This window comes from Myotis nattereri (assembly GCF_964212035.1).
Source record: "Myotis nattereri genome assembly, chromosome: 4".
Classification (NCBI taxonomy): domain Eukaryota; kingdom Metazoa; phylum Chordata; class Mammalia; order Chiroptera; family Vespertilionidae; genus Myotis; species Myotis nattereri.
Genome location: NC_138079.1, coordinates 79,123,299 through 79,147,557, shown reverse-complemented (window position 1 = coordinate 79,147,557; position 24,259 = coordinate 79,123,299). Strand labels below are relative to the sequence as shown.

Here is a 24,259-nt window from a genome sequence, read left to right as displayed (position 1 = left end):
GTAGGACAAGGATATAAACAGGGAGCCCATTTAAGAGACTACTGCACTAATCTGGAAGTAAATAATGATTTGGGGACCATGAATGTAGCAGACAACACAGAGAAAGTGGTCCCATTTTGGATATATTTCATAGGTAGAGATGACAAGATTTGCCAATATACTGGATGAGGACAGTTTTTTAAAAAGAGGAGTTAAGGATAGTGCCAAGGTTTTGGCTTGAGCAATTAGAATAAGATGGGGATGACTAAGGAAGCAGCAGGTTTGAGGACTGGAAGACCAGGGAGACAGTTTTGGACAAGTTTGAGATGCCTGTTAGACATCCACGTGGATAAGGAGAGTAGGCAGTTAGGCATAAATAAGTTTGAGGGTCAAGGGGAAAATCCCAAACTGGAGATAGAAATTTGGATGGTATTTAAAGCTTTGGGAGTAATGAGACCACTTAAGGGATGAGTGTAAATCAAGAAGTCAATGGGGCATCTCAACAGCTAGAGATCAGAAGAATGAGAATGAGCAAAAGACAAAAAGAGCAAGTAACCAGTAAGGTAGGAGAGATGCCAAAACAAAACTGTGCTTCAAAACCAAATGAAGAAAGTATCTGAAGATGGGTCAAGTGCCAAACTATGCCAAGTCTGGCTCGTTGGTTTCGGTAAAATGGAGCCTGAGAACTAACCTCAGAGGTAGCAATGGCAGCCTTGACAAGGGAACTTCAGGAGAGAATGGGAAGAGGGGAACTGGAGAGTGAGTCCTGACCACATTTGGAGGACTTTTGTGGAAGCGGGGAGCAGAGAAATGAGCTAACAGCTAGAGGAAAATGTGGGTGAAGGGTAGATTTTTTTTTTTTAACTGGGAGCTGCTTGCATGCTGCCAGGAATGATCCAGAAGTTAGGGGGGAAATCTTTTTGGTTTTAAGTTAGATTCTCTTAGCTTTATTTTCTTGAAATAGGAGTACTTTGGGAAAGTATTTTCCTAACAAGTGAGAAACAGTAACAAGAAAATTTTCTTCTCCCATATCTCTGGGGAAGTGGGAAGATTGCAAGGAAAAGAAAGATGGAGTCACCCTGATTTCAAAGGAATATACTCAATGAAGGGTCAGAGTTTTTGGACTATACATCCTGCGGCTCCCGCTCACAAGCTTTGGTCAGTCTCAGAACCTACGTGCAGCCACACAAACGAGTCCTCTCTCCTCAGTATAGGTGATCCTCTTCCACCACATCCCTGCTCTACATTCCCTTTCTCCTGTCCCAACACTGGCCACTCCAGGAATCCCTGATCCATTTACCCAGATGCTCCAAGTTTAAGTTTACCCAACAGCATTTTTTTATATGTATAAATATTTTTATTGATTTCAGAGGAAGGGACAGAGAGAGATAAAAATATCAATGATGAGAGCGAATCATTGATTGGCTGCCTCGAGCCCCCAACCTGAGCATATGCCCTGACCGGGAATCAAACCATAACCTCCTGGTTCATAGGTTGATGCTCAACCACTGAGCCATCCACTCAGTTGGTTGGACATTGCCCCATACACCAAGAAGGCTGTGGGTTCAATTCGCGGTTAGCACATATGCCTGGTTGCAGATTTGATCGCCATCTCCCCACAATTGGTGTGTGTACAGTCAAGCCAGTCGTACTTCTTAAAGTGAAACTGAAGGAGTATTGCTTGGAAATCAGACTTGCCTGGAATCAAATCTCGATGTCTTCAGGGAAATTATTTAAACCCTCCCAGTCTCAGTTTCTCCATCTATACAATAATAATAATAACTCCTATCTTACACAGGTTGTTGTTAGGGTTAAATTAAATACATGCACTTGCCGAGCCCCATATTATGCCATACAGTAGGTACTCAATAAATGTCACCTCCCTGGTCTAAGGGCTATTTCCTATGTGAAAGTTTTACATTTGACTAGAAGCTTCTTAGGAGTGAGAAAAATGTTCTTTATTGTTTTCTTTTCTCTCACATAACCCAATAAAGAGCTCTTTTAGTCAGAACTGATCAAATGAAGATCTCAACCATATTAAATGTTTCCCTTCATTTTTACTTTTCACCAAATAGATTTCCCTCCTCTTAGGCTCCTGCATTTCTATCTTACATTTGTCCTTTACTCAAAGATTTCTGCCTCTGTGTCACCAAACACTTGAATCCCTAAAAAAAAAAAATCAAGTTGCCCCATCCGGGTGGCTCAGTTGGTTGGACATTGTCCCATACACCAAGAAGGCTGTGGGTTCAATTCGCCGTTAGCACATATGCCTGGTTGCAGATTTGATCCCCATCTCCCCGCAATTGGTGTGTGTACAGGAAGCAATCACTGTTTCTCTCACATCAATGTTCTCTCTCTCTCTCTCTCTCTCTCTCTCTCTCTCTCTCTCTCTCTCTCTCTCATCAATGAAAGGGTATCCTTAGGTGAGGATTACAAAAGCAGGGGGCGGGGGGAAGAAATCAAATCAGTAAAGCATTAATTCAAAATGAGTCATTTATCTCCCATGCTAAGGAATAGCTCTCAACACAGGTGAAGACCTCAACTGGGACCTGCTGCATAGCCGAAATCTCCATCTCCCCCATACCCTCCCCAAGTGTACTGGTAAGTTCCTTTTCTCCAAGCAGGCTCTGCCTCAGCAAAAACGCAGTGTGGGTAATGTCAGCCTCCTAAGACAGTTTCCCCCTTATTACTCCCTGCCCAGTTTCCAGATGGGCCACCACTGCACTGCCATAGCTTTTCCGCCATCAGTGGTTCCCCATCACTAGTCGGCACGCTAACTCAAATTCTTTCTTTCTTCCCTCCCTCTTTCTGATTTATATTCTTATAGGACCCAAATTCTCACTATATCTTGTGAAGCAGTGAAAAATAATTTATATTATATCTAACAAAACTTTATCTGAGCTTGCACTGAACTATTTTAAACTCCAATTTAGCAGGGTCCCCATGTTGCCCTGCTTCCAGCTGTTACTTTGGGCAATGTTATACCTGTGATTTATCTTTGTTATCTACAGGGGCAACTCTCACCCTCCAGAGGCGAGTCCCTTCCTGGGTAAGCCCAGACAGAAGGGCTGGCTGAACTGTCCCAGTCAGCAGGCTCTTCTGTCTAGGTTTGCCCTGACCTACTCCATTCCCAAGCATCATCACCAGGATCAAGGTGACCCAGAGTCAGTGACGAGTGGCAGCCAGAGCACCCTGAGCCCTGGGCTCTCTGTGAGTGGGGAGACAAAATATTAAAGGGGAAGGAGTTTATATACAAATAACACCTTCTGGTTCTACATATGCACCACTGTGGTTCCAAAATTCTGTACAGAAACGGCCTTCAGGTGGTAATCTTATCAGGGTTAGGAAGAAACTATATTTCCATATCTTTTTTCTTAATATTGAGACATTAGTTACTCATATCAAAGAAAGTATGATGGAAATTCAAGGGGCTAAAACACCCTCAGCAACCCCCTCATTGTTACCACCACTGAGTATCTGGCTATATGTCACAAGGATTCTCTTTAGAGGGATGGGAGATGGGGTTCTGTGGGGTCTAGGATCAGCAGCATTTTGGTGATGAATTTATTAAAACCCTGACTTTGGGATCTGTTGTACCATAGGACTTTCCTTTGAAAGGTGAAGAGCCTTCTTTGGGGTTTGTACCAAATGAACACACAGATGTGGCCAGCTGCGAGTTGAGGGATTATTTGAAGGAGGGAGGGAGGCATGGGCACTTCCACTGTCGTTAAAGCCTGTGCCTGGTCTGGATCCCCCAGCAGGACTAGGTGACCATGGAGAAAGGGAACCACACGAGCGCCTCCGAGTTCATCCTCCTAGGGCTCTCCAGCCAGCCTGAGAGGCAGGAGCTGATCTTCGGGCTCTTCCTGGTCATGTACCTGATTGGGGCAGCAGGGAACTTGCTCATCATCCTGGCCATTGGCTCAGACTCTCACCTCCACACGCCCATGTACTTCTTCCTCAGTAACCTCTCCCTGGTGGATTTCTGCTTCATCTCCGCCACAGTCCCCAAGATGCTTGTGAACATCCAGATGCAGACTCAGTTCATTTCCTATGGTGGCTGCCTAACTCAGATCTACTTCTGCATTTTGCTTGCCAACATGGACAACTTCCTCCTGACAGCAATGGCTTATGACCGCTATGTGGCCATCTGCCACCCTCTGCATTACTCCACTATGATGAGTCTGCAAATCTGTGCCCTGATGCTGGGGAGCTCCTGGCTCATCGCTAACTTCCACTCCCTGCTACACACCCTCCTCATGGCTCGACTGGAGTTCTGTGCCAGCAACGCCATCCCTTACTTCTTTTGTGACCTCGTTCCCCTGCTCCAGCTCTCCTGTTCCAACACCCAACTCAACCAGCTCATGATTCTGCTGGTGGGAGGCTTGATCGTCCTCATCCCTTTCCTTGGCATTCTCATCTCCTATGTCCACATTGTGTCTGCTGTGCTCAAGGTCCCATCTGCCAGAGGCAAACAAAAGGCCTTTTCTACCTGTGGTTCCCATCTCACTGTAGTCATCCTCTTCTATGGGACTATCACAGGGGTCTACCTGAACCCCTCATCTTCCCATTCAGCTGACAAGGATTCACTAGCTTCAATAATGTATATGGTGGTCACTCCCATGCTGAACCCCTTCATTTACTGCCTCAGAAACAAGGACATGAAGAGAGCTCTAAGGAAACTGTTCAGTGTAAAGGCTTTATCCTGTGGGCTATGGACAGCAGAGTTCCCCCTCAGGATCTTTGTGCTGGGAAGAGGAGAATGAATCCCAGGGACAGGCTGCACATACAGAGGGCAGGAGGAACACAGACTTCATTATCCTGGGTTGTCACCATGGCTATGGCTCCCTAAGTAATTTTCTAGTCCAAAATTTCTTGGGGCCTGGCCAGGTAGTTCAGTTGATTAGAGCGTCATCCCAGTACATCAAGGTTGTAGATTTGATCCTCAGTCAGGGCACATACAAGGATTAACCAATGGTTGCATCAATAACTGAAACAAGTCCTGGCTAGTATGGTTCAGTTGGTTGTGCGCAACCAAGGCACCGAAAGGTTGCTGGTTCAGTCTCCAGTCAGGGCACATGCCCAGGTTGCAGGCTCAATCCCTGGTAAGGGACATGCAGAATTTCTCTCCTCTGGAATTCTCAATCATGTTTCTATTTCCCTCTCCCTCTCCTTTCCTCTCTTAAAAAAGAATATCAATAAAAAAATAACTGGAACAAAAAAATTGATTACTCTCTTTCTCTCTCAAATCAAATTTTTTAAAAATTATTTTCAATAACAAAATTTCTTGGCCCCTGCACAGACAACCCAGACTACCAAGAGGGAGATAAATTCTCCCCTAAAGACAGAACCACAAAAACAGATGCAAATTGGCTTTATCCAGAGACTTTCTAGAGATGGCTGAAAAGGCCACCCATTCCACATGAAAAAATCAACTCAGAAATCTGTGACCTGTGCTGATGCCTTTGCCAAAGGGGTGCTTTCTGAAAACCCCGTCACCCCCACATTCCTCAAATACTTAACCCTTCTAAGTCCCAATTTCCAAATTCCTCCACTCAACCCCCACTTCTTCAGCCAACATTCCCACATTCTGGGTTGAACCTAGTTCTGGGCACAGATTGATCATTCTCCCCAAAGGTGTCCCACTCTTGGCCTTGGACCCTACTAGATGGAGTTCCATGGCCGAAGATACTTGAATTATCAATGCCTATAGTGACTGTTTTATTTGAGCACCTAAGCAGACCTCATACTATCTTACTTCTGTGTTCTCTTAGGAAAGAAAGGTCTGCCATCCACATAGCGGTAATGAGGAAAAAGAGGCTAGAGTTAGCCCTGACCGGTTTGGCTCAGTGGATAGAGCGTCGGCCTGCGAACTGAAAGGTCCCAGGTTCAATTCCAGTCAAGTGCATGTACCTTGGTTGTGGGCACATCCCCAAAAGGGGGTGTGCAGGAGGCAGCTGATTGATGTTGCTCTCTCATCGATGTTTCTAACTCTCTATCCCTCTCCCTTCCTCTCTGTAAAAAAAAATCAATAAATTTTTTTTTTTTTTTAAAAGAGGCTAGAGTTAGAGTTGATTCTCTGTGTATGAAGAACATAAAGGGAATAAGCCATCATAAACTTTAGGAATATGTTTCTCCATAAGTTGACCTGGAGAAGGAGACAAAGAGGAAAAGCCTCATAAAATGAGTTTATGGTTGGAGAAGTTGTATGTGGCTTCCTGTCAAATATTCTATGTTGTACGAAGTGAGGTAGAGCTGGAAAGAACATTACACAGAAAGTCATAACTACTGGCTTCCAGTCCTGGCCCCTCCCATTACTAGCCATTTGACTTCAAGCCATTTGAAATTTACCAGTCTACCAAATACACCATACTTTTCCAGCTCCTACTCATGCTATTCAGCAGGCCCATCTTGTCCATTTCTATCAAAATTCTAGTTGGACCAGATAAAGTAGGATACCTTCATGAAGCCACCTCAAGTCTTCCTAGCCAAAAGAATTTCTCTCCTCTGGAATTCCATATAATTCAAATCCTATTACAACCCTTTTCATACTTTGCTTTGTATGATCCATGTTCACCCCAACTCTACTCCAAACAGGATTGTGGGTCCTTTTTAAATTTTATAAAAGGTCCTGTTCATGTTAATGAACTCATCCTCAAAAGACTATCACAGTGCTTGATTTAAAATAACTCAATAGCCGAAACCGGTTTGGCTCGGTGGATAGAGCGTCGGCCTGCGGACTGAGAGGTCCCGGGTTCGATTCCGGTCAGGGGCATGTGCCTGGGTTGCGGGCATATCCCCAGTGGGAGATATGCAGGAAGCAGCTGATCGATGTTTCTCTCTCATCGATGTTTCTAACTCTCTATGTCTCTCCCTTCCTCTCTGTAAAAAAATCAATAAAATATATTTTTAAAAAAATAATAAAATAAAATAACTCAATAAAAGTATGCTGCTATAGATTATGATGAAAATGACAATGACATTAATGACAAACACTGGAGAAAGGACACTTAAGGCCTTTCTCCCCATGATTTTACCTTAGCCAATACTTTTATATCTCCCCATCCTCCTCTAAGGAAGAAGAGTTACCAATCTGGTTGGTCTGACCCCGGGGAGTTCACTGGCTCATATCTTATGAAGGGCAGTGTGCCCTGAAAGGTCAGCATCCAGAAATGAAGCTCCCTTCCTTCCAGCCTCCCCCTGGTTAGTCCTCTTCTATTTGTGTCTGGCTGGAGCCCCCACTTGGGGTCCAATCAACCACACACACAGTGCCTGCACACACAGGTCCTCAATTCAGATCTGGAGCTGAGAGAAGTAAGGTAGGCCTAGACCAGCTGTGGGCAAACTACGGCCCACGGGCCGGATCCGGCCCGTTTGAAATGAATAAAACTAAAAAAAAAAAAAAAAGACCGTACCCTTTTATGTAACGATGTTTACTTTGAATTTATATTAGTTCACACAAACACTCCATCCATGCTTTTGTTCCGGCCCTCCGGTCCAGTTTAAGAACCCATTGTGGCCCTCGAGTCAAAAAGTTTGCCCACCCCTGGCCTAGACTATTTTCCAGCTCACTTTTTACCAGTGATCCCATGATGGAGGTTACTGGGTATAACTCAGATACTAACAAAGTGGTACTTTGGTGCAAAGTTTGCTATTGTTCCTTATTGTCTACTTGGAAGCCCCAGGAGTTGGGATGATTGCCAGGGCAGAATTTATGCTTCCCTGAGTCTCTAACATAAAACCACAATGAAAGTAACAAAATCTCACCTCAAACATGTAAAACTGATGTGTAGAAAAGTTGATGTAAACATGGAGATCTTCCTTTAATATACATCCTATATAATAAAAGGCTAATATGCAAATTGTCCCCTCGACAGGGAGTTCAACCAGGGGGCGAGGCCAGGCAGCCAACCACCTGCAGCCCCTCCCCCGATCAGTACCCCTACCCTGATCAGGGGTGGGGCCGGCTGGCCAACCACCCGCAGCCTCTTCCCCTGGCCAGCCAACCTCCTGCATTCCCACCCCCCATCCCCACCCCCACCCGCCCGATACACCCTGATCAGGGCAGGCCAGCCGGACCCCACCGGTGCACGAATTCATGTACCAGGCCTATAGTTTGCTATAATGATGAATAATACAATAGTTTGGTTCCAAGGTAAAAAAAAAAAAAAAAAAACAATTGACTAAGAGAAAGAGCAGCAATAAATAAATATGAAAGACCTTCAACTGAGCTTGCTTATTGGTGGATTGAGAGAAGATTTTCTGGCTCTTCTAAGGAAGGGCATAGGGTAAGGAATTCTCTTGTGGCAAACACCTTTCAGACTGACTCTGATCCTGGCCCAGAAGCTGCTTGCTGAGAGGTAAATAGATAGGAATGTTCTCTTCCTCAACCTGCACATGGGTCAACTGCAAAAAGTCCAGCTCAGCTACCCTAACAGACTTGGCAGCATAAATCCTTCCTTTTCCTCCAACAAATCAGGACATTCCTTTTCTTTATCAAGCACAAAAGAATTACGACTTAAGATATTTCCCTAAGAAGCCATGGTAAAATAAAACATTCAAAAGAAAACAAAAGGGACGTGTTTTTTTCTGGAATAGAGATTCCGAACTATCTAGAATCCAGTCCAGTCTTCTGTTGAACCTAGTTTCAGGACTGGGACTGATTCTCAGTCACAGAGGTTGTGCTCTTTCCCACACTCTCCTCTATTATTTCAGTGGTCTCTCCATCAATGTCAACACCCTTCTGAGTCCACCATCTATATATTCTTGGTAAAATGAGAAATGTGAGTCTGGTTACACCCCTAGATCTGTAAGTTTTTAGTTTGATACAGAGAGCAGAGAACAATATTAAATAATGCCATGAGTATGCAAACAACAAAATTCAGAATGTAAGAAACTACAGGATAAAGAACCCAGTTGTCCCAGTGAATGAATTTCAAGAAGAAAAAAATAGGAGCTACTGATTATTGGACTTAGAAGACAAAACAACAAATTATAATTATGGATCTTGGATCTTAACGCAAAGATTCTAAAAAAAAAGTATGTGGTTTTTTAAAAAACATTAATTGGAAATAAGGAATTATTAACTTTTTAGGTATAACAGTATTGTGATTATTCTTTTAGAGTCCTTACCCTTTAGAGGTACACACCAAAATATTTATCAACAACATTTAGGATTTGCCTCAAAGTACTTCAGTGGGGGAGGAAGATGAGGAGAGATTAGAGATGAAGCAAGATTGGCTATGAGTTTATACTGATTAAAGTAGAATGATGAATACATGAGGACTCATTTATACACATCTGAAATTTTCTATTATAATAAATCTCTAAATAGAAATATACAGAAAATAAAATACTTGACATTTAAAAATAAGGCTACTACATTTCCATGGGGAAAATTCTCTTTTGAGACATTGTCCATAAGCTTTGGTCTCTAAACAGAGAGAGGAGCCCAAATGGGAAGACAGCAAGGCCTGACTTTATCCAAGCTTCTCTCAAGAGATCCCAACTGGCTAAAAACCCAGAGACTTCTCTGGCTAAGTGTATGATCAGAGAGAATCTACAATTTAATTCAAGTAAACTGGAGACCACTGATGAACAACTCCCAGTCCGTGGAGGCCACATGCTTTCACCCAGCTTTGGAATACGGACCTCCTAGAGAAAGTCAAACTCTAGGCCAGGTCAGCCCACATGTCTATAGACCAGAAGCCAGAGGCTTCCATCAGGTTTGGCTGCCAAGTAGCTGTAAGCTTTGCCTGGTTTGTCTGGGAAACAGGGAAAAAACAAGCCGATTTTGCATCTGGACCCCGATGTTGCTAAGTAGCAGCAGCCCAGAGTCTCAGACTGTAGACGTCTCAGATACATCCTGGTTAGTGTAGCCTGGAGTGGACAGCTGAGGGCCAGAAGGCCATTTGCTCAATCAAAATTAAACACCATGACTATCTACCAATAAATGGATAAAGTAATGTGTTTCAAAATGAACTGAGTGCCCTAGCCACTTTGGCTCAGTCCTGCAGACTGAAGGGTCCCGAGTTCGATTCCGGTCAAGGGCATGTACCTTGGTTGTGGGCACATCCCCAGTAGGGGGTGTGTAGGAGGCAGCTGATCGACGTTTCTCTCATCAGTGTTTCTAACTCTCTATCCCTCTCCCTTCCTCTCTGTAAAAAAGTCAATAAAATCTATATTTTAAAAAATGGACTGAGTATTGCAATTCCTTGTATTGAAGTCATCACCATTTATCTTATTTACAATGGAAAATGGGGGGAAAAATCCCAGTGAAAGAATATTAAGAGGCATCACGAGACAAATTACATCTTGTAATTATAGTACACAGTCAAAAGACTAATTTACTCAGCAGACAGCATTCAGAGGCACAGAATTACAACACTGCAGTGCAGTCCATGTGAATTATGCGGTCTCCAGAATTTCAAACAGAAAGAAAACCCTTTAGTGATGGCAAAATAATATTTAAAAAGCTTAAACACAGTTACAAATACTGCATCTTCTCATTTTTAAAGAAATGCATTTTTTAAATGCCTACATATTTATTTTTCCTAAATTGGCACTCATGCAAAACAGATTGCTACCATCTCATCACTTCCAGTTGGCATTCAAGACCCGAAGCACCTCAGATGACAAGGATCTAGATGCACTGAGGACAGAGATTATTCAGTAACAAGACATAGGTGGCAAATGCATTTCAGGGCAAGAAGCTGACAGGACCAAGGCATAGGCTCAGATCCCAGGTCCAGAGGGTTCATGGGAGCATCCATACATTCCACCTTGGGTGGTTCTGAACATCAAATACATTCACTAAAATGTAAGCTCCACGAAGTCAGGGATTTTCCGATTTTATTCACTGATATATGTCAAGCACCCACAAGTGCTTCTGGCACTCTGTTGGGCCTCAATAAATATGTGTGAAATTAATCAAGTGAGAACACAGAGAAAAGCATTTTATGTACTGCAAAATGCCATCAAATATAGAGTATTAATACTAGTTCACCTTTCAGACTTAATTAGATCTTTATACAGAACTGAATGCTTTTAAAAATACTCTCATATGTTTATTCAGTGATCAATAACAAAATATTAATTTCCTAATGTGTGGACAGTTGTTATAATACAAGGAATGGAATGGGGAAAGTTTACAGATGAGGGTAGAATGTTTCAAAGGGAGCTACAAATATAGTAAAATAAACGAAGCTGCCTGAGTGATCCTGACTAGGGAGGGAAAGATCCAGCACCCAAGCAGGAAGGGCAGAATGAGTGAGTACAAGAATATCTTCTTACACAGCACTCACCACAATGTGACTTAGAACATGATAATGGTTTTGTGTGTGTTTCCAGTGCTAAATCAAAAGCTCTGGGAGAAAAAGGTTTCATCTGTCTTATTCACCGTCTTCCCAGTGCCAGGCATATCGTAGGTGTTTAATAAATATTTGTTAAATGGAAAAGAGAGTGGGGGGAAGAAAGTAGATAAGAGTCCGTACCCTGGCAGGCAGGATACAGACCACAGAAAAATTAGTTCAAGCTGCCAACAATGGACAAAATTTTGCCTTCACTACCAGACTTGCTCAGGAGGTGGATATGAACATCCCACTGAAGGACAACAACCTCAACATGAACTAAAACTCAGAATATTGTTTCCCCAAAAGACAGTAAGAAAAACTGTTAGCACTACTTGGGTAAGACACAGGAGAGGCTGTGCTCTCTGGGAACTCAAAATGAGCCTGGCCTTGCCCCTTTCCTTTTGAACAAATGGGTCAAGGTGTCTTTCTGCACCCCGTAACCCTCAACACCCCCTCCAAACCCTTCAGTGAGTAAAGGTGAATAACATCCTCCAGAACGGTCTCCCTCCATTTGGTGGTCCCAGAAGGTCCCGCCTTGCCCAGCACTTTGTATTAGCCACAAGACGCATTTCCACAGAGCACCCTTACTGCACAGGAATCTCCTGGCGATGCTGAGTTTTCTGGTGCCGATTGAGAATGGACCTCTGGTTGAAGCTCCTCCCACAGGCAAGACAGTGGTAGGGCTTCTCCCCTGTGTGAATCCTCTGGTGTCTGACCAGCCGCTCCCCTTTACTGAACCGTTTACCACACACCTGGCACCCATACGGCTTCTCCCCGGTGTGGGCTCGCCGGTGCACGGCCAGGTTAGCGTTCCTGCTGAAGCTCTTGCCGCACTCGCACGTGTAGGGCTTCTCCCCAGTGTGAGTTCTCCGGTGCACCTGAAGATGCTGTCTCCGGCTGAAGCTTTTCCAGCAGTCCCCACACTTGTAGGGCTTCTCCCCCGTGTGACTCCGCTGGTGGACCTCAAGGTGGTGCCTCTGACTGAAGGTTTTCCAGCACTCACTGCACACATAGGGTCTCTTTCCCAGGTGGGTTCTCTGGTGCTTCATGAGGTACTCTCTCAGAGTAAACCCTTTCCCACACTCAACACAGCCATAGGATTTTTCTTCTTCATGGGTTCGCTGGTGTCTTACGAGATTTGAGCTCCGACTGAAGCCTTTTCCACACTCAGGGCACTGAAAAGGCTTCCAGAAGGAGCTGTGAGTCTTGAGGTCATCAGGTACAGGAAGGATGCCATGCTGGGGAGGAGGCGGCCCTGGCATGTTTCCCACAGAATTACCAGGCTCCTGTTCACAGGTTCTTCCGAGCTCGGGGCTCTGGAGAGCAGCTTCCCCAAACCTCTCTGAGGTCCCCTGAGCAAGCGTCCCCTTGAGGTCTGCCTGCTGGATTTTGGCCTCTTTTTCCTTGCTCCCAATGCCTATAGGACAAAGGAGATACATACTGATTCTGTAACAGCAATGAAAGTAAATTTATGTTAATGCAGAATGGTATGGTACAGCCACTGTGGAAAACAGTATGGAGTTTCCTCAAAAAATTAAAAATGAAACTGCCTTTTGACCCAGCGATCCCACTTCTGGGTATATATCCCAAGAATCCCAAAACACCAATCAGAAAGGATATATGCACCCCTATGTTCACAGCAATGTTATTTACAATAGTGAAGATCTGGAAACAACACAAATGTCCATCAGTAGAAGAGTGGACAAAAAGGCTGTGATACATTTACACAACGGACTACTACTCAGCTGTAAAAAAGGAACTCTCACCCTTTGTGACCTCACGATGGACCTGAAGATTATTATGCTAAACAAAATAAGCCAATCAGAGAGAGACAAATACCATATAATTTCACTAGTGTGTGGAATCTAATGAACAAAATAAACTGACGAATAAAACAGAACCAGAGGCATGGATACATGGAACAGACTGACAAATGTCAGAGTGAAGGGGGATGGTGGGGACTCGATAAAAGAAGATGAAAAGATTAGCCAAAGAACTTATGTGCACAGCCCATGGGCAAAGACAACTGTGGTGAAGGCTGGGGGGAGGGGGAATGTGAGGCATCTGTAATTTCTTAAAAAGATTAATTTATGTTAGAACTAATTCCTTCTTTTTTCCAATTGACCACCAACCTCAATATGTTTTATATTCTTTGACCCTACAGCCAGACTTTCCTTTACTTCTTTCCACCTGTCATGGACTGAATGTCTGTGTGTCCCCCACCCCCACCCCAAATTCACAGGTTAAAGCCCTAAGCCCAGTATGTTGCTATTAAGAAATGGGGAGAAACCAGAGCTTCTCTGAACAAACACAGAGGTCATGTGGCCAAGATCCCTCATAATGAGACTAACCCTGATGAAAAAGAGGAAGACAGACAGAGCTCTCTTCTCCCCTCCCCACTCCCTCTCTCTGCCAAGAGGACGGTCAAGAAGGGTGCTGTCTGCAAGCCAGGAAGCCAGCAAGGTGTCTAGTGACACCTTGATCTTGGGACTTCCCAGCCCCCAGAACTGTGAGAAATAAATGTCCATTGTTTAAATCACCCAGTCTTTTTTTTTTTTTTTAAGATTTATTTAGTTGCTTTTTTAAAATAATTCTTTATTGTTGAAAGTATTTCATATGTCCCCATTTTTCCCACATTGACCCCCTCCAGCCCACTCACCCCCACCCGCCCAGGCCCTTACCACCTCATTGTCTAGGCCAGGGGTGGGCAAACTTTTTGACTCGAGGGCCACAATGGGTTCTTAAACTGGACCGGAGGGCCGGAACAAAAGCATGGGTGGAGTGTTTGTGTGAACTAATGTAAATTCAAAGTAAACATCATTACATAAAAGGGTACGGTCTTTTTCTTTTTTAGTTTTATTCATTTCAAAGGGGCCGGATCCGGCCCGCGGGCCGTAGTTTGCCCACGGCTGGTCTAGGGCCATGCATATATGCATACAAGGTCCTTGGTTGATTACCTCCCCCATCCCCCCACCTCCCCTCCCTGCTACCCCCGCTTCCATCCAAGATTCTATACTCTGTTCCATGCTTCCATGTCTCTTGATCTACTCTGTTCATCAGTTTATTTTGTTACTTAGATTCTACATATGAGTGAGATCATATGATACTTGTCTTTCTCTGACTGGCTTATTTCACTTAGCATGATACTCTCCAGGTCCCTCCATGCTGTCTCAAAGGGTAAGAGAGTCTTCTCTTTCACTGCTGCATACTATTCCATGGTATAAATGTACCACAGCTTTTTTATCCACTCATCTCATCCAGTCTTTAGTATTCTGGTGTAGCAGCCTGAACTAAGACAACTTCCATGCCTTTTCACAGAGTAGTCTACCAAATTTTAATGTCTTCTCACTTAACTTTCTAATTCAGATATTTTTATTTCCTTCAAAATCTAATTCAACAATTTCCTCTAAAAAAAAACACACCCCTGCTCTAACCGGTTTGGCTCAGTGGATACAGCGTCCGCTGTGGACTGAAGGGTCCCAGGTTCGATTCTGATCAAGGGCATGTACCTTGGTTGCAGGCACATCCCCAGTAGGGGGTGTGCTGACCGATGTTTCTCTCTCATTGATGTTTCTAACTCTCTATCCCTCTCCCTTCCTCTCTGTAAAAAAAAAAATCAATAGAAATATATTTAAAAAAAACACACACCCTGGTTATTCTCTCACCGTGGGTCTCTTCAGCACATATGTATTCAATTAGCACTTTGCTTATTCTGCACTTACTTATATATGACCTCACTGTAAATGCTACTTTATATTCATCCAAACGTTTTGCCTTCGTCAATGATTATAAACCTGCTTAATGAAAGGTGCTTAATGACTGCTGGATGAACAAATGAACCCAGTTTGTCATTGACATTCTTATACCAGACCACCTCTACCATAACATCTTTAGTAAGACTGAAATGCCTATGAATGCTACTGAAATGTCTTGCCCCTTCTAGAAGTCCTTCCTCTGATCCCTCTTACACTCTCTAAATTAACAGAGCAACTGTTTATAGAAGAACAGAGGAAGGGGAAGAGAAAAAAGATGAGAAAAATTAATAGGAAGCAAAGAAGCTGAGAGAAATGGCAAATGGTGCTTAAACGGGAAAAAAAATCTTTTTAGGCAAGTCATTAAAAGATTTAAAAAAACACACACACACAAAAAAAAAACCACAGAAATTGCCCAGCAGATCTGGCTCAGTGGTTGAACGCCGACCTACAAACCAGGAGATCACAGATCGATTCCCAGTCAGGGCACATGTCTGGATTGTGGGCTCGATCCCCAGTTAAGAGACATGCAGGAGGCAGCCAATAGATGATTCTCTCTCATCACTGATGTTTCTCTCTTATACCTCTCCCTTCCTCTCTGAAATCAATAAAAATATACTTTTTACAAAAACAACACAGAAATTACATATTTCCTGATTTGATAAATATGAAGAACACAGCTATCACCTCTGATGTATTCTTTTGTTTCATAAACTTATTAAGAAAGTTAGTGTACAAAACATAAATGTAGCACTCAAAGAATTTTCATAATGAACACAATCTTGTAAACAGCATCCAGTTCAACAAACATTACCAGCCCTCAGAAATTCCTTTCCCATCGCCTTCAGTGACTATATACTGCCCTCAGGGTATGTGCTATCCAGACTTTTATCACCATAAAGTATATCTGGCCTGTTCTTGAACTCTACATAACTGATTCACACATTGTTTCTGGCTTCTGCTCAACAGTAGCATGCTTGTGAGATTTAGCCATATCATGGTTTGTAGCTGCAGTTACACTACATTCTTTTTCACTGGTGTATAGTATTACAGTGTAAGAATATATTCCAACCTATTTCTTCGTTTCACTGATGTTCATTTGGATAGTTTCCAATTTTGAGGTGTTCTAAATAGTAAAATTAAAACTAAATGCAATACATGACCCAGAGAAAAATCAGATTTTTGTTCCACTTATTTATGCATTGATACCAGGAATCAAATCTGCAAGCTTAATGTATGGGGAAGACACTCTAACCAACTCAGCTACCCAGCCAGGGCCTTATGTTTATTTTCTCAGGCCTAATCGTACAAAGCTATCACTGCAGAGCTGTAACTACTTGGGAATGAATCTCAGGAAGATCTGAAGGTTGAGATGGCTAGCAGATGGTATGCCTGGGAAACAGAATTTCATCTCACCTGGCCTCAACATAAATGCTTAGGGAAGTGTTTGGGTTGTTCTGAAACAATGAGTGGATAAGAGGACAAACATACAGTCAGAAATGGCCAGTAAAAACCCTCTGGGAACACGAGGGCAGAATCCTTCCCCCACACAGTCACATCACTCACAGAGGTACATTCCTGGCAGAAAGTAAGACACTAGAATGATAGTACAGTGGGGCACTGACTTACAAGTGTCCCAACTAACGAGTTTTTTGAGATACCAGCTGTCTCTCAGTCGATTTTTTGCACTGAGTTGATAGAGTAATTTGAGTTAACGAGCTCGGTCTTGGAACGAATTAAACTCGTAAGTCAAGGCCCCACTGAACCTCCATTTGAGACATGCTGCACAAGGCCCTGCACTGGGCAGTTATCTCTGAGGGTTTCCACATCCTCCATCATTGAGGAATCCTACATCTCTTTCTCATGGTGTAACAACCTTGTACTGGACCCAGTTCTCTTGAGCCCCTTCCTCTAGTGCCCCTTACACTACTCCATAATGAGTATTATTACAGGTACTTGGGGTCTTCATAGGACTGCTAAGATCATAGAGGCAAGCACCTTTATTTTTAACTCTTCATTGTGACTGAGTGTTGGCCACATAGTAAATGCCAAATGAAGATTTTTGGATGAATAAATGAATGAATACTTTACTGACTCATAAAGGAATCCTACCTAATGAAGAGGGAATATGCTAATTGACCCTCACACCATCACAAAGATGGCAGAACCCATAGCCAATAAGGAGGAATATGCTAATTGAATGCCTCGCCCTCAAAGACAGCGGCGCCCACAGCCACAATATGGCAGCACTCAGTCCCCTCAGCCCGGCCGGGGCAGCAGGTGCGTGGCAAGGCCTTCGGAGTCCCCCAGTCCCCTCAGCTGCCCAGCCGCCCAGGGCCGGCCCAAGGCTCAGGTGACCAGGGCCGGCTGAGGCTTGCACTGCCAGCAGTGGCAGCAGCAGAGGTGTGACAGGGGCGTCGCCTCCCACCCAAGGGTTTCCAGACTGTGAGAGGGGGCAGGCTGAGTTGAGGGGCACCCCCCTCCAGTGCATGAATTTTCATGCACCGGGCCTCTAGTTACTTAATAATACTTATACAACTAATAAGAATATCTAACACTACCATACTTGCCAAATTTATTATCTCATAATGCCAAGAAACAGTGTTCTAAAGGGGGGGAAAGAGAATTAGACAAAACAAAGGAAAGGCCAACCACATTTCTTTTCCTGTCCCCACTGTGCTCCCCATTCAGCCCAGGGATTTTCCACACTATTCTTCACTTGCAAGTCCACAAGCCCCTATAATACCCTCTGCTGGCTTTCCCAGCTAGGCCTTTACCCTGCTAACTCTTCCCTCCTGCTACTCTGCCTCCTATGAGCTTTTTTCATGTTCATGATGACCAAGTTCTCCCAGCTCTCACCTGGGGTAAAACCCAGCCACGACATGAGAGAGGCCAAATGGAGGCTCTGCTTGCTCAGTGACACAGGTGCACTCCAACACCTCCTATCTCTAAAATCCTACCGTGCTTCCTCATGCCCTCCTCTAGACACTCTACATGCTCCGAAGGTTTCAGGTATATTAGTTCTCTCTAACACAAAGCTACTAATATGGGACCGACACAGGGGGCACTCAATAAATCCATGCTGAATGAACGAGATCAGAGGTCCCATCTTTTGCTGCTTTTCTCTTGATCTCAAGCCCTCAGTACCCTTCCATGATGGACACAGATTAGATGCTCAGAGGATCCTAATGACCAACCTGTCTCATCACAAACAGAGTAACTACCTTGTGTTTTCTTGCCCTTGCCTGCTCCTCTCCTGACACAGGAATGTGCCTAGCCAGTTCTCACAGCCTTGGTCCATGTTCTTTCTCTGGTCCTGTTTACTCATCTCCACGAAACCCCCTTCCTTTGTCAGTAGCACCAGATTCTGAAATCTGGGGCAAGGTTGTAGCTTCCAAAATGCCTCCATTTCTTACCTGTGGGATGGAAACGGTCTTACCTGAACAGTCCTGTGGTTCCACGTATTCCCCAAAGCAGTCTATCTGGGCTGGGGTCACATGCCTCCACTCTTCCTCTGGGAAGGGCAGAGCCATATCTTTAAATGGTCCCAACCCCTGAAACAACAGGAGACTACTGTGAGTAAAGAAATGATCCCGAAGTAGGAGCAAACCAAAAACAGAGAGACCACAGGGGCCAAAACTCTAGGAAAGAACAGAGCAAAAGATGGAAGGAACCAGTGTCCCCAGCTGGCTTTGGGAGCAGAAGTACCTGCCTCTAGACCAGCCGTGGGCAAACTACGGCCCGCGGGCCGGATCTGGCCCGTTTGAAATGAATAAAACTAAAAAAAAAAAAAAAAAAAAAGACCGTACCCTTTTATGTAATGATGTTTACTTTGAATTTATATTAGTTCATACAAACACTCCATCCATGCTTTTGTTCCGGCCCTCCAGTCCAGTTTAAGAACCCATTGTGGCCCTCGAGTCAAAAAGTTTGCCCACCCCTGCTCTAGACAGTTTAATGACAGAATAATGGACTTGTTTGAGCCATTTTATTTCTGAGTTTCTGCTGCAGATGCTCAGTCTGTACCTACTAAACACAGTATCCAATTTCTACTTTCCAATCTCCTCCACTCAATCATCAAGCTTGATCAAGCCTGACAGCTGCTATTTACCCCTTCAGCTAGAACTAATTTTCCCTCAGAAATAAGTAAACATTAGGTAAGCTCTGTCTTAATAATGCCTTGTTAAAATAAATGCATTGCCACTCATGATACCATAAAGAACTATTATGGTAGATAAGGAGGGTCTGACCAAATTAAAACACACTGCTGTCATTCTGTATTTTCTCCAAACCTTGTTCATAGAAAGCAGAATAGGAAATGACACAGGCATCAAATCTTACCCAATTCTGCTTTAGCTAGATCAGACCTGACTTACTTCTCTTTTTTTCTTTTTCTTTTTTTTTTTTTTTTTGCCAAATGGCATTTTTCCTTCTACAATGAACTCTTCACTTTAAGACTCATTGTCCCTTTCAGAAAGGTGCCACCCTGGAAATCCCTCCTCCCTGGTAATCTCATGGAAGATACTTACACTGTGGCAAGAGTGCCCTATCTTTGCTCTAGTTACCCCGACTCACGGCAGGCTAAGAAGTACAAACAAGATCAAAACTGGTTTTGGTCTTAAGTAGGGGCCAGACAGACCACTCTGCTCAGCACTCCTGAGGCCCCAACCCTCATCAGTCAGCTACACTCCTGCTGACGTGGGGGGTGGGGAGGTCCAGAGGAAGAACAGCAGCAAAGTATCCACAAAGACTATCCACAAAGGGTTACTGATCTCCTGACCAACCACCACAGCCTAGATCAGGCCTATGGGTTTCTATCAACAATGCCTTCCTCCTCACTATTAAAAGAGTAATAATGGGTCAATTAAAACAACTCAGAGAGTAATACAAACAAGAGAATTGAGCCTTATGCCTGGACCAAAAGGTATAGGCTCAGTTCAAATTAACAACTGAGGTTGGTGAAGCGGAGAACAAAGCCCCTAAGGACAGGAAAGGTAGAATAATTCCACTTTGTGGTTGGAGGCCTGTTGTGCAGAGAAATCCTGGGGAAAGTGAACCTCATTCAAAGCTACATCATGATCACCAGAAGGGCAGAGGCACAGCTCACCTGGGACCCAGCTGTGAGGAACCCAACTGCCATCTCTTGGTCTCTAGTGTTCACTGTGGGGAGGCCAGGACCAGCCTGAAGAATTGGAACAGCTGAGGAGACAGAAAAAAACATGAGCAGGATTAGTGCTATCTTACAGTTAGCTCATTCAAAGGTATCCACTGCTGATTCACAGAACCCCAGAACCCAAAGACTCCAGACAGATAGGGGTCTGGGTGTACCCTACCCTGTTCTCAGCTGAGAAAATGGTCCCAACGCAATGCACCCTGTCCCTTCAGGACTATGGATGCTCCCTATGCTGGAAATAATTCCCTTTGAGATTCAGTAATACAATATAAAGTCACACTTGACTTTTAGGGATGTGGTTGGTCTGCTAACTTACAAGTATCTCTACAAGTCAGCTGCTTATTTCCTGACGGTTTCTAGAAAGGATGTGAGGAAAAGGAGACAAATGACAAGAGAGCATGATCCCAAATACTGCCTGATAAAATCAAAGAGTGAAGGTATTTCACTTCATCTCTCTCCTACTGAAGTCAAGGAAGTAGCCAGAAAAACTCAGAATTACACCTTGCACGTAGTTTATCAATTGCTGGGTTTGTAAAGGAAAGGGGGAGGGGGAGGGCACAAAGCACCCTTTCCTGTGCCCTTACTTCCTTACTGTTTGCGTCTTACCCGGCTCCTGGAAGGCCTGTGTCGCAGCACCAGGGTCCTGATTGAGCTGCTCCTCAGTGCCTTGGTCAAGGCCTTGAACACCTTCCCCATGGGGCATCCCCCACTCAGGCTTGACCTCCACTGGTCCCAGGTGGACACCTGCTTCCCAAGGGCCTCTGCAAAGTGCTGTCTCCTCCTGCTCTCCCCGCACGTGGCATGGAACCTAAGAACAGGCCCCAAAACCTATTTAGAATGAGGCCTTGTTATGGAGTTGAATAAAACCTAAAAAAAGAGCCAATAAAAGAATCATTCCAGCTTCAGGGGAAAGGGACAGGTGGCTCAGCTCTTCGCCAGGGCATCAGTGAGGAGGTGAAAAAGAAGCTAAACTCCTTTCTCAAGCTCTAAGCAACTTTTATGTATCCATGCCATTTTATAAGGGTCCTGTCTGCCTCAATATAGGTCAAATCCTACCATGAATAACATCACAGAGAGCCAAAATATTGTCTCGCTACTAGAAAAAAATTCCCCAGTTGCAGATGATGAAAGTAAAAAAATACAAAGCCTAAACTCTGCAACAAATTAGCTAGTGAGCCCGGCCAGCGTGGCTCAGTGGTTGAGAGTCCACCTATGTACCAGATCACAGTTCGATTCCCGGTGGGGGCACATGCCTGGGTTGTGGGCTCGATTCCCGGTGTGGGACATGCAAGAGGCAGCTGGTCAATGATCCTCTCTCATCATTGATGTTTCTATCTCTCTCTCCTCCCCCTTCCTCTCTGAAATCAATAAAAATATTTTGTTTTAAATTAGCTAGTAAAAAAAGTCGCTCTCTTCTTTCCCAAAAATCAGGTGGCTGTATTAGAGAGTGACAGAGACATGACCAGAGTCTAAGGAAGCATCTGCGGTGCAGTTACTTGGTGTCACCAGACCACCACCACAGAACCGCTATGTGAGCCATCTGAGCCGATGTCCCAGACGTGGAAACAGCACCATTACAGACAACTCTCCTCAGTAAGAATATTCACCAAGCAGACTTCCCTGCATTCCCACATCAGCTCTGCCTAAAGAAGAATGGGTCTAGGAGGGACCTTGGAATCCACCACAACTGCCTTTTTTGAGTCTGAGGCTCACAGGAACATCTGGTCAGGTTTCTGCCCTGAAGACCAAAAAAGAATCCCTGGGAATGGTTTTTCTTGCTGTAAACTCCACTGCTACCCTTCACCCACTTCCCCCCTCCACCCCCCCAAAAAAAGTACATGTGGGAGTACAGGAACAGAGAGAGATTCTACACCTCATCTACTCCCACGCTTCCACAAACCTTCCAATTCTTTAAATCTCCTCTCTCCACACCAACAAAACCAGACCCAAGACACCCTTCTCACCCACCGCCTTGGCCTCCAGTGCTCTCTCTGTGAAGTCCTCCACCATGGCCACTAGGGCCTTGCCACTCTCTGGGCCATGCTCCCGAATCCAGGCATAGAACTCCCGGGGCAGGATGGTCAGGAACTGCTCCAGCACCAGCAGCTCCAGGATCTGCTCCTTGGTGTGCAGCTCAGGCCTCAGCCACTGGCGACAGAGCTCTTGGAGTTTCCTGAGGGCTTCCTGGGGACCAGCTGCCTCCTGGTAGCGGAACTGGCGAAACCTCAGCCGAAAGGTCTCAGGACTAGGATCCTCCCTTCCCCTGCCCCATGGCAACTCTTTCTCCAGTTTTACCACAGGAACCCCCATCTGCTGCTGAGGGACTTCTGCCATCCCCGGACGCTCTTTAAGCATCTTCACACTCTCATCCAGGATGCTGAGGGTCTGTTGGGAAGACATGGACAAATGAGACATGGACCAGTCCATCTCAGTTGTCTCTACATCAGTGAATATTCTACTGGAGAAGATGGCAATGACCTTCTAGGACAGCAGTCACCAACTGGTGGTCCATGGAGCACTGGTGGCTCGTGAGGTCTGAAAGTTGGCGACCACTGTTTTAGAAGACATTTTCAAGAGACTGAACATATGTCTTGAAAATCATGTCAATTCAATTCAGTTATTTGCTAACCACCTAGTATGAGCTGAGAATAAATATAAAAAGTATAGGGTTTAGCCCTAGCCGGTTTGGCTCAGTGGGTAGAGCATCAATCTGCGGACCAAAGGGTCCCAGGTTCAATTCCGGTCAAGGGCACATGCCCAGGTTGCGGGCTTGATCCCCAGTGGGGAGCGTGCAGGAGGCAGCCAATCAATGATTCTCTCTCATCATGGATGTTTCTATCTCTCTGTCCCTCTTCCATCCTCTCTGAAATTAATTTAAAAAAATATTTTAAAAAATAAAATAAAATATATAGGGTTTAGCTTTTACCCACAAGTACTTCAGGATCCCATTAGGGAGATAACACTCTATCCTATCTAATAAAAGAGAAACATGGTAATTGGCGTACGACCGCTACCCTTCCCATTGGCTAATCTGGGCGATATGCAAATTAACTGCCAGCCAAGATGGCGGCTGGCAGCCAGGCAGCTTGAAACTAACATGAGGCTTGCTTGCTTCAGTGACGGAGGACTCCAACGTTCCCCGCCTACCACTGCAGGCCTCTGAGCTGCAACTTTAAGCAACTATGTAACAAAAATAGAAGCTAAACAAAACCCCAGAAACCTGTTTTAGTCTGCCGGGCTTCAGCCAGCTGGATCGCAACATTGTAAACAAAGGCCAGAAACCTACTTTCAGCAGCGGAGGCCTAAGAGCTGGAGCCAAGCCTCAAAGCTAAAGCTGGCCCAGAATAAAAAAGAAAAAAAGGAGCGGTTGGGAGCTTCAGTCACCCCCAGCCTGAAAACAGCCCTCAGCCCCTCACCCAGACTGGCCAGGCACCCCAGTGGGGACCCCCACCCTGAAGGGTGTGTGACCAGCTGCAAACAGCCATCATCCCCTCACCCAGGCTTGCCAGGCACCCCAGTGGGGACCCCCACCCTGATCCAGGACACCCTTCAGGGCAAACCAGCCAGCATCCACCCGTGCACCAGGCCTCTACCCTACATAGTAAAAGGGTAATATGCCTCCCAGAGGAGCTGCGAGGCCTCCCGGCACCAGGATCAGCGTGACAGGGGGCAGCGCCCAAACCCCCTGATCGCCCTGTGGCTCTGTGTGTGACAGGGGGCGGGGCCACAACCTCCCTATCCACCCTGCTCTGTTCATGACAGGGGAAGGCGCCCCAACCCCCTGATCAGCCCTGCTCTGAGCCTGATGGGGGGAGCTCCCCAACCCCCTGATCGCCCTGCGGCTCTGTGACAGGGTGCGGCGCCCCAACCCCCTGATCGGCCCTGCTCTGTGCGTGACAGGGTGCGGCTCCCCGCCCCCCCATGGGCCCTGCTCTGTGTGTGACGGGATAGAGCCATAACCTCCCCATCAGCCCTGCACTGAGTGTGAGAGTGGCGGCGCCCCA

At 45.1% G+C, this 24,259-nt stretch overlaps 2 protein-coding genes across 2 annotated transcripts; one reads left to right on the top strand and one right to left on the bottom strand.

Annotated features, from left to right (window-relative positions):
* Positions 1-3,680: 3,680 nt before the first annotated feature.
* Positions 3,681-4,745, top strand: LOC308518013 (olfactory receptor 1f45-like; the record flags this gene model as incomplete). Its single annotated transcript, XM_081089605.1, has 1 exon — positions 3,681-4,745. The coding sequence occupies exon 1, from the start codon at positions 3,753-3,755 to the stop codon at positions 4,743-4,745; it is 993 nt and encodes a 330-aa protein (XP_080945731.1). The 5' UTR covers positions 3,681-3,752.
* Positions 4,746-10,274: 5,529 nt separating this feature from the next.
* ZSCAN25 (zinc finger and SCAN domain containing 25) lies at positions 10,275-22,634 on the bottom strand. Its single transcript, XM_081089472.1, has 5 exons — positions 22,224-22,634; positions 20,862-21,063; positions 20,190-20,281; positions 18,522-18,636; positions 10,275-12,747 (listed from the first exon to the last, which is right to left on the bottom strand). Exons 1-5 carry the CDS (start codon positions 22,608-22,610, stop codon positions 11,915-11,917), a joined length of 1,629 nt encoding a protein of 542 aa, XP_080945598.1. The 5' UTR covers positions 22,611-22,634; the 3' UTR covers positions 10,275-11,914.
* Between the last annotated feature and the right edge of the window lie 1,625 nt (positions 22,635-24,259).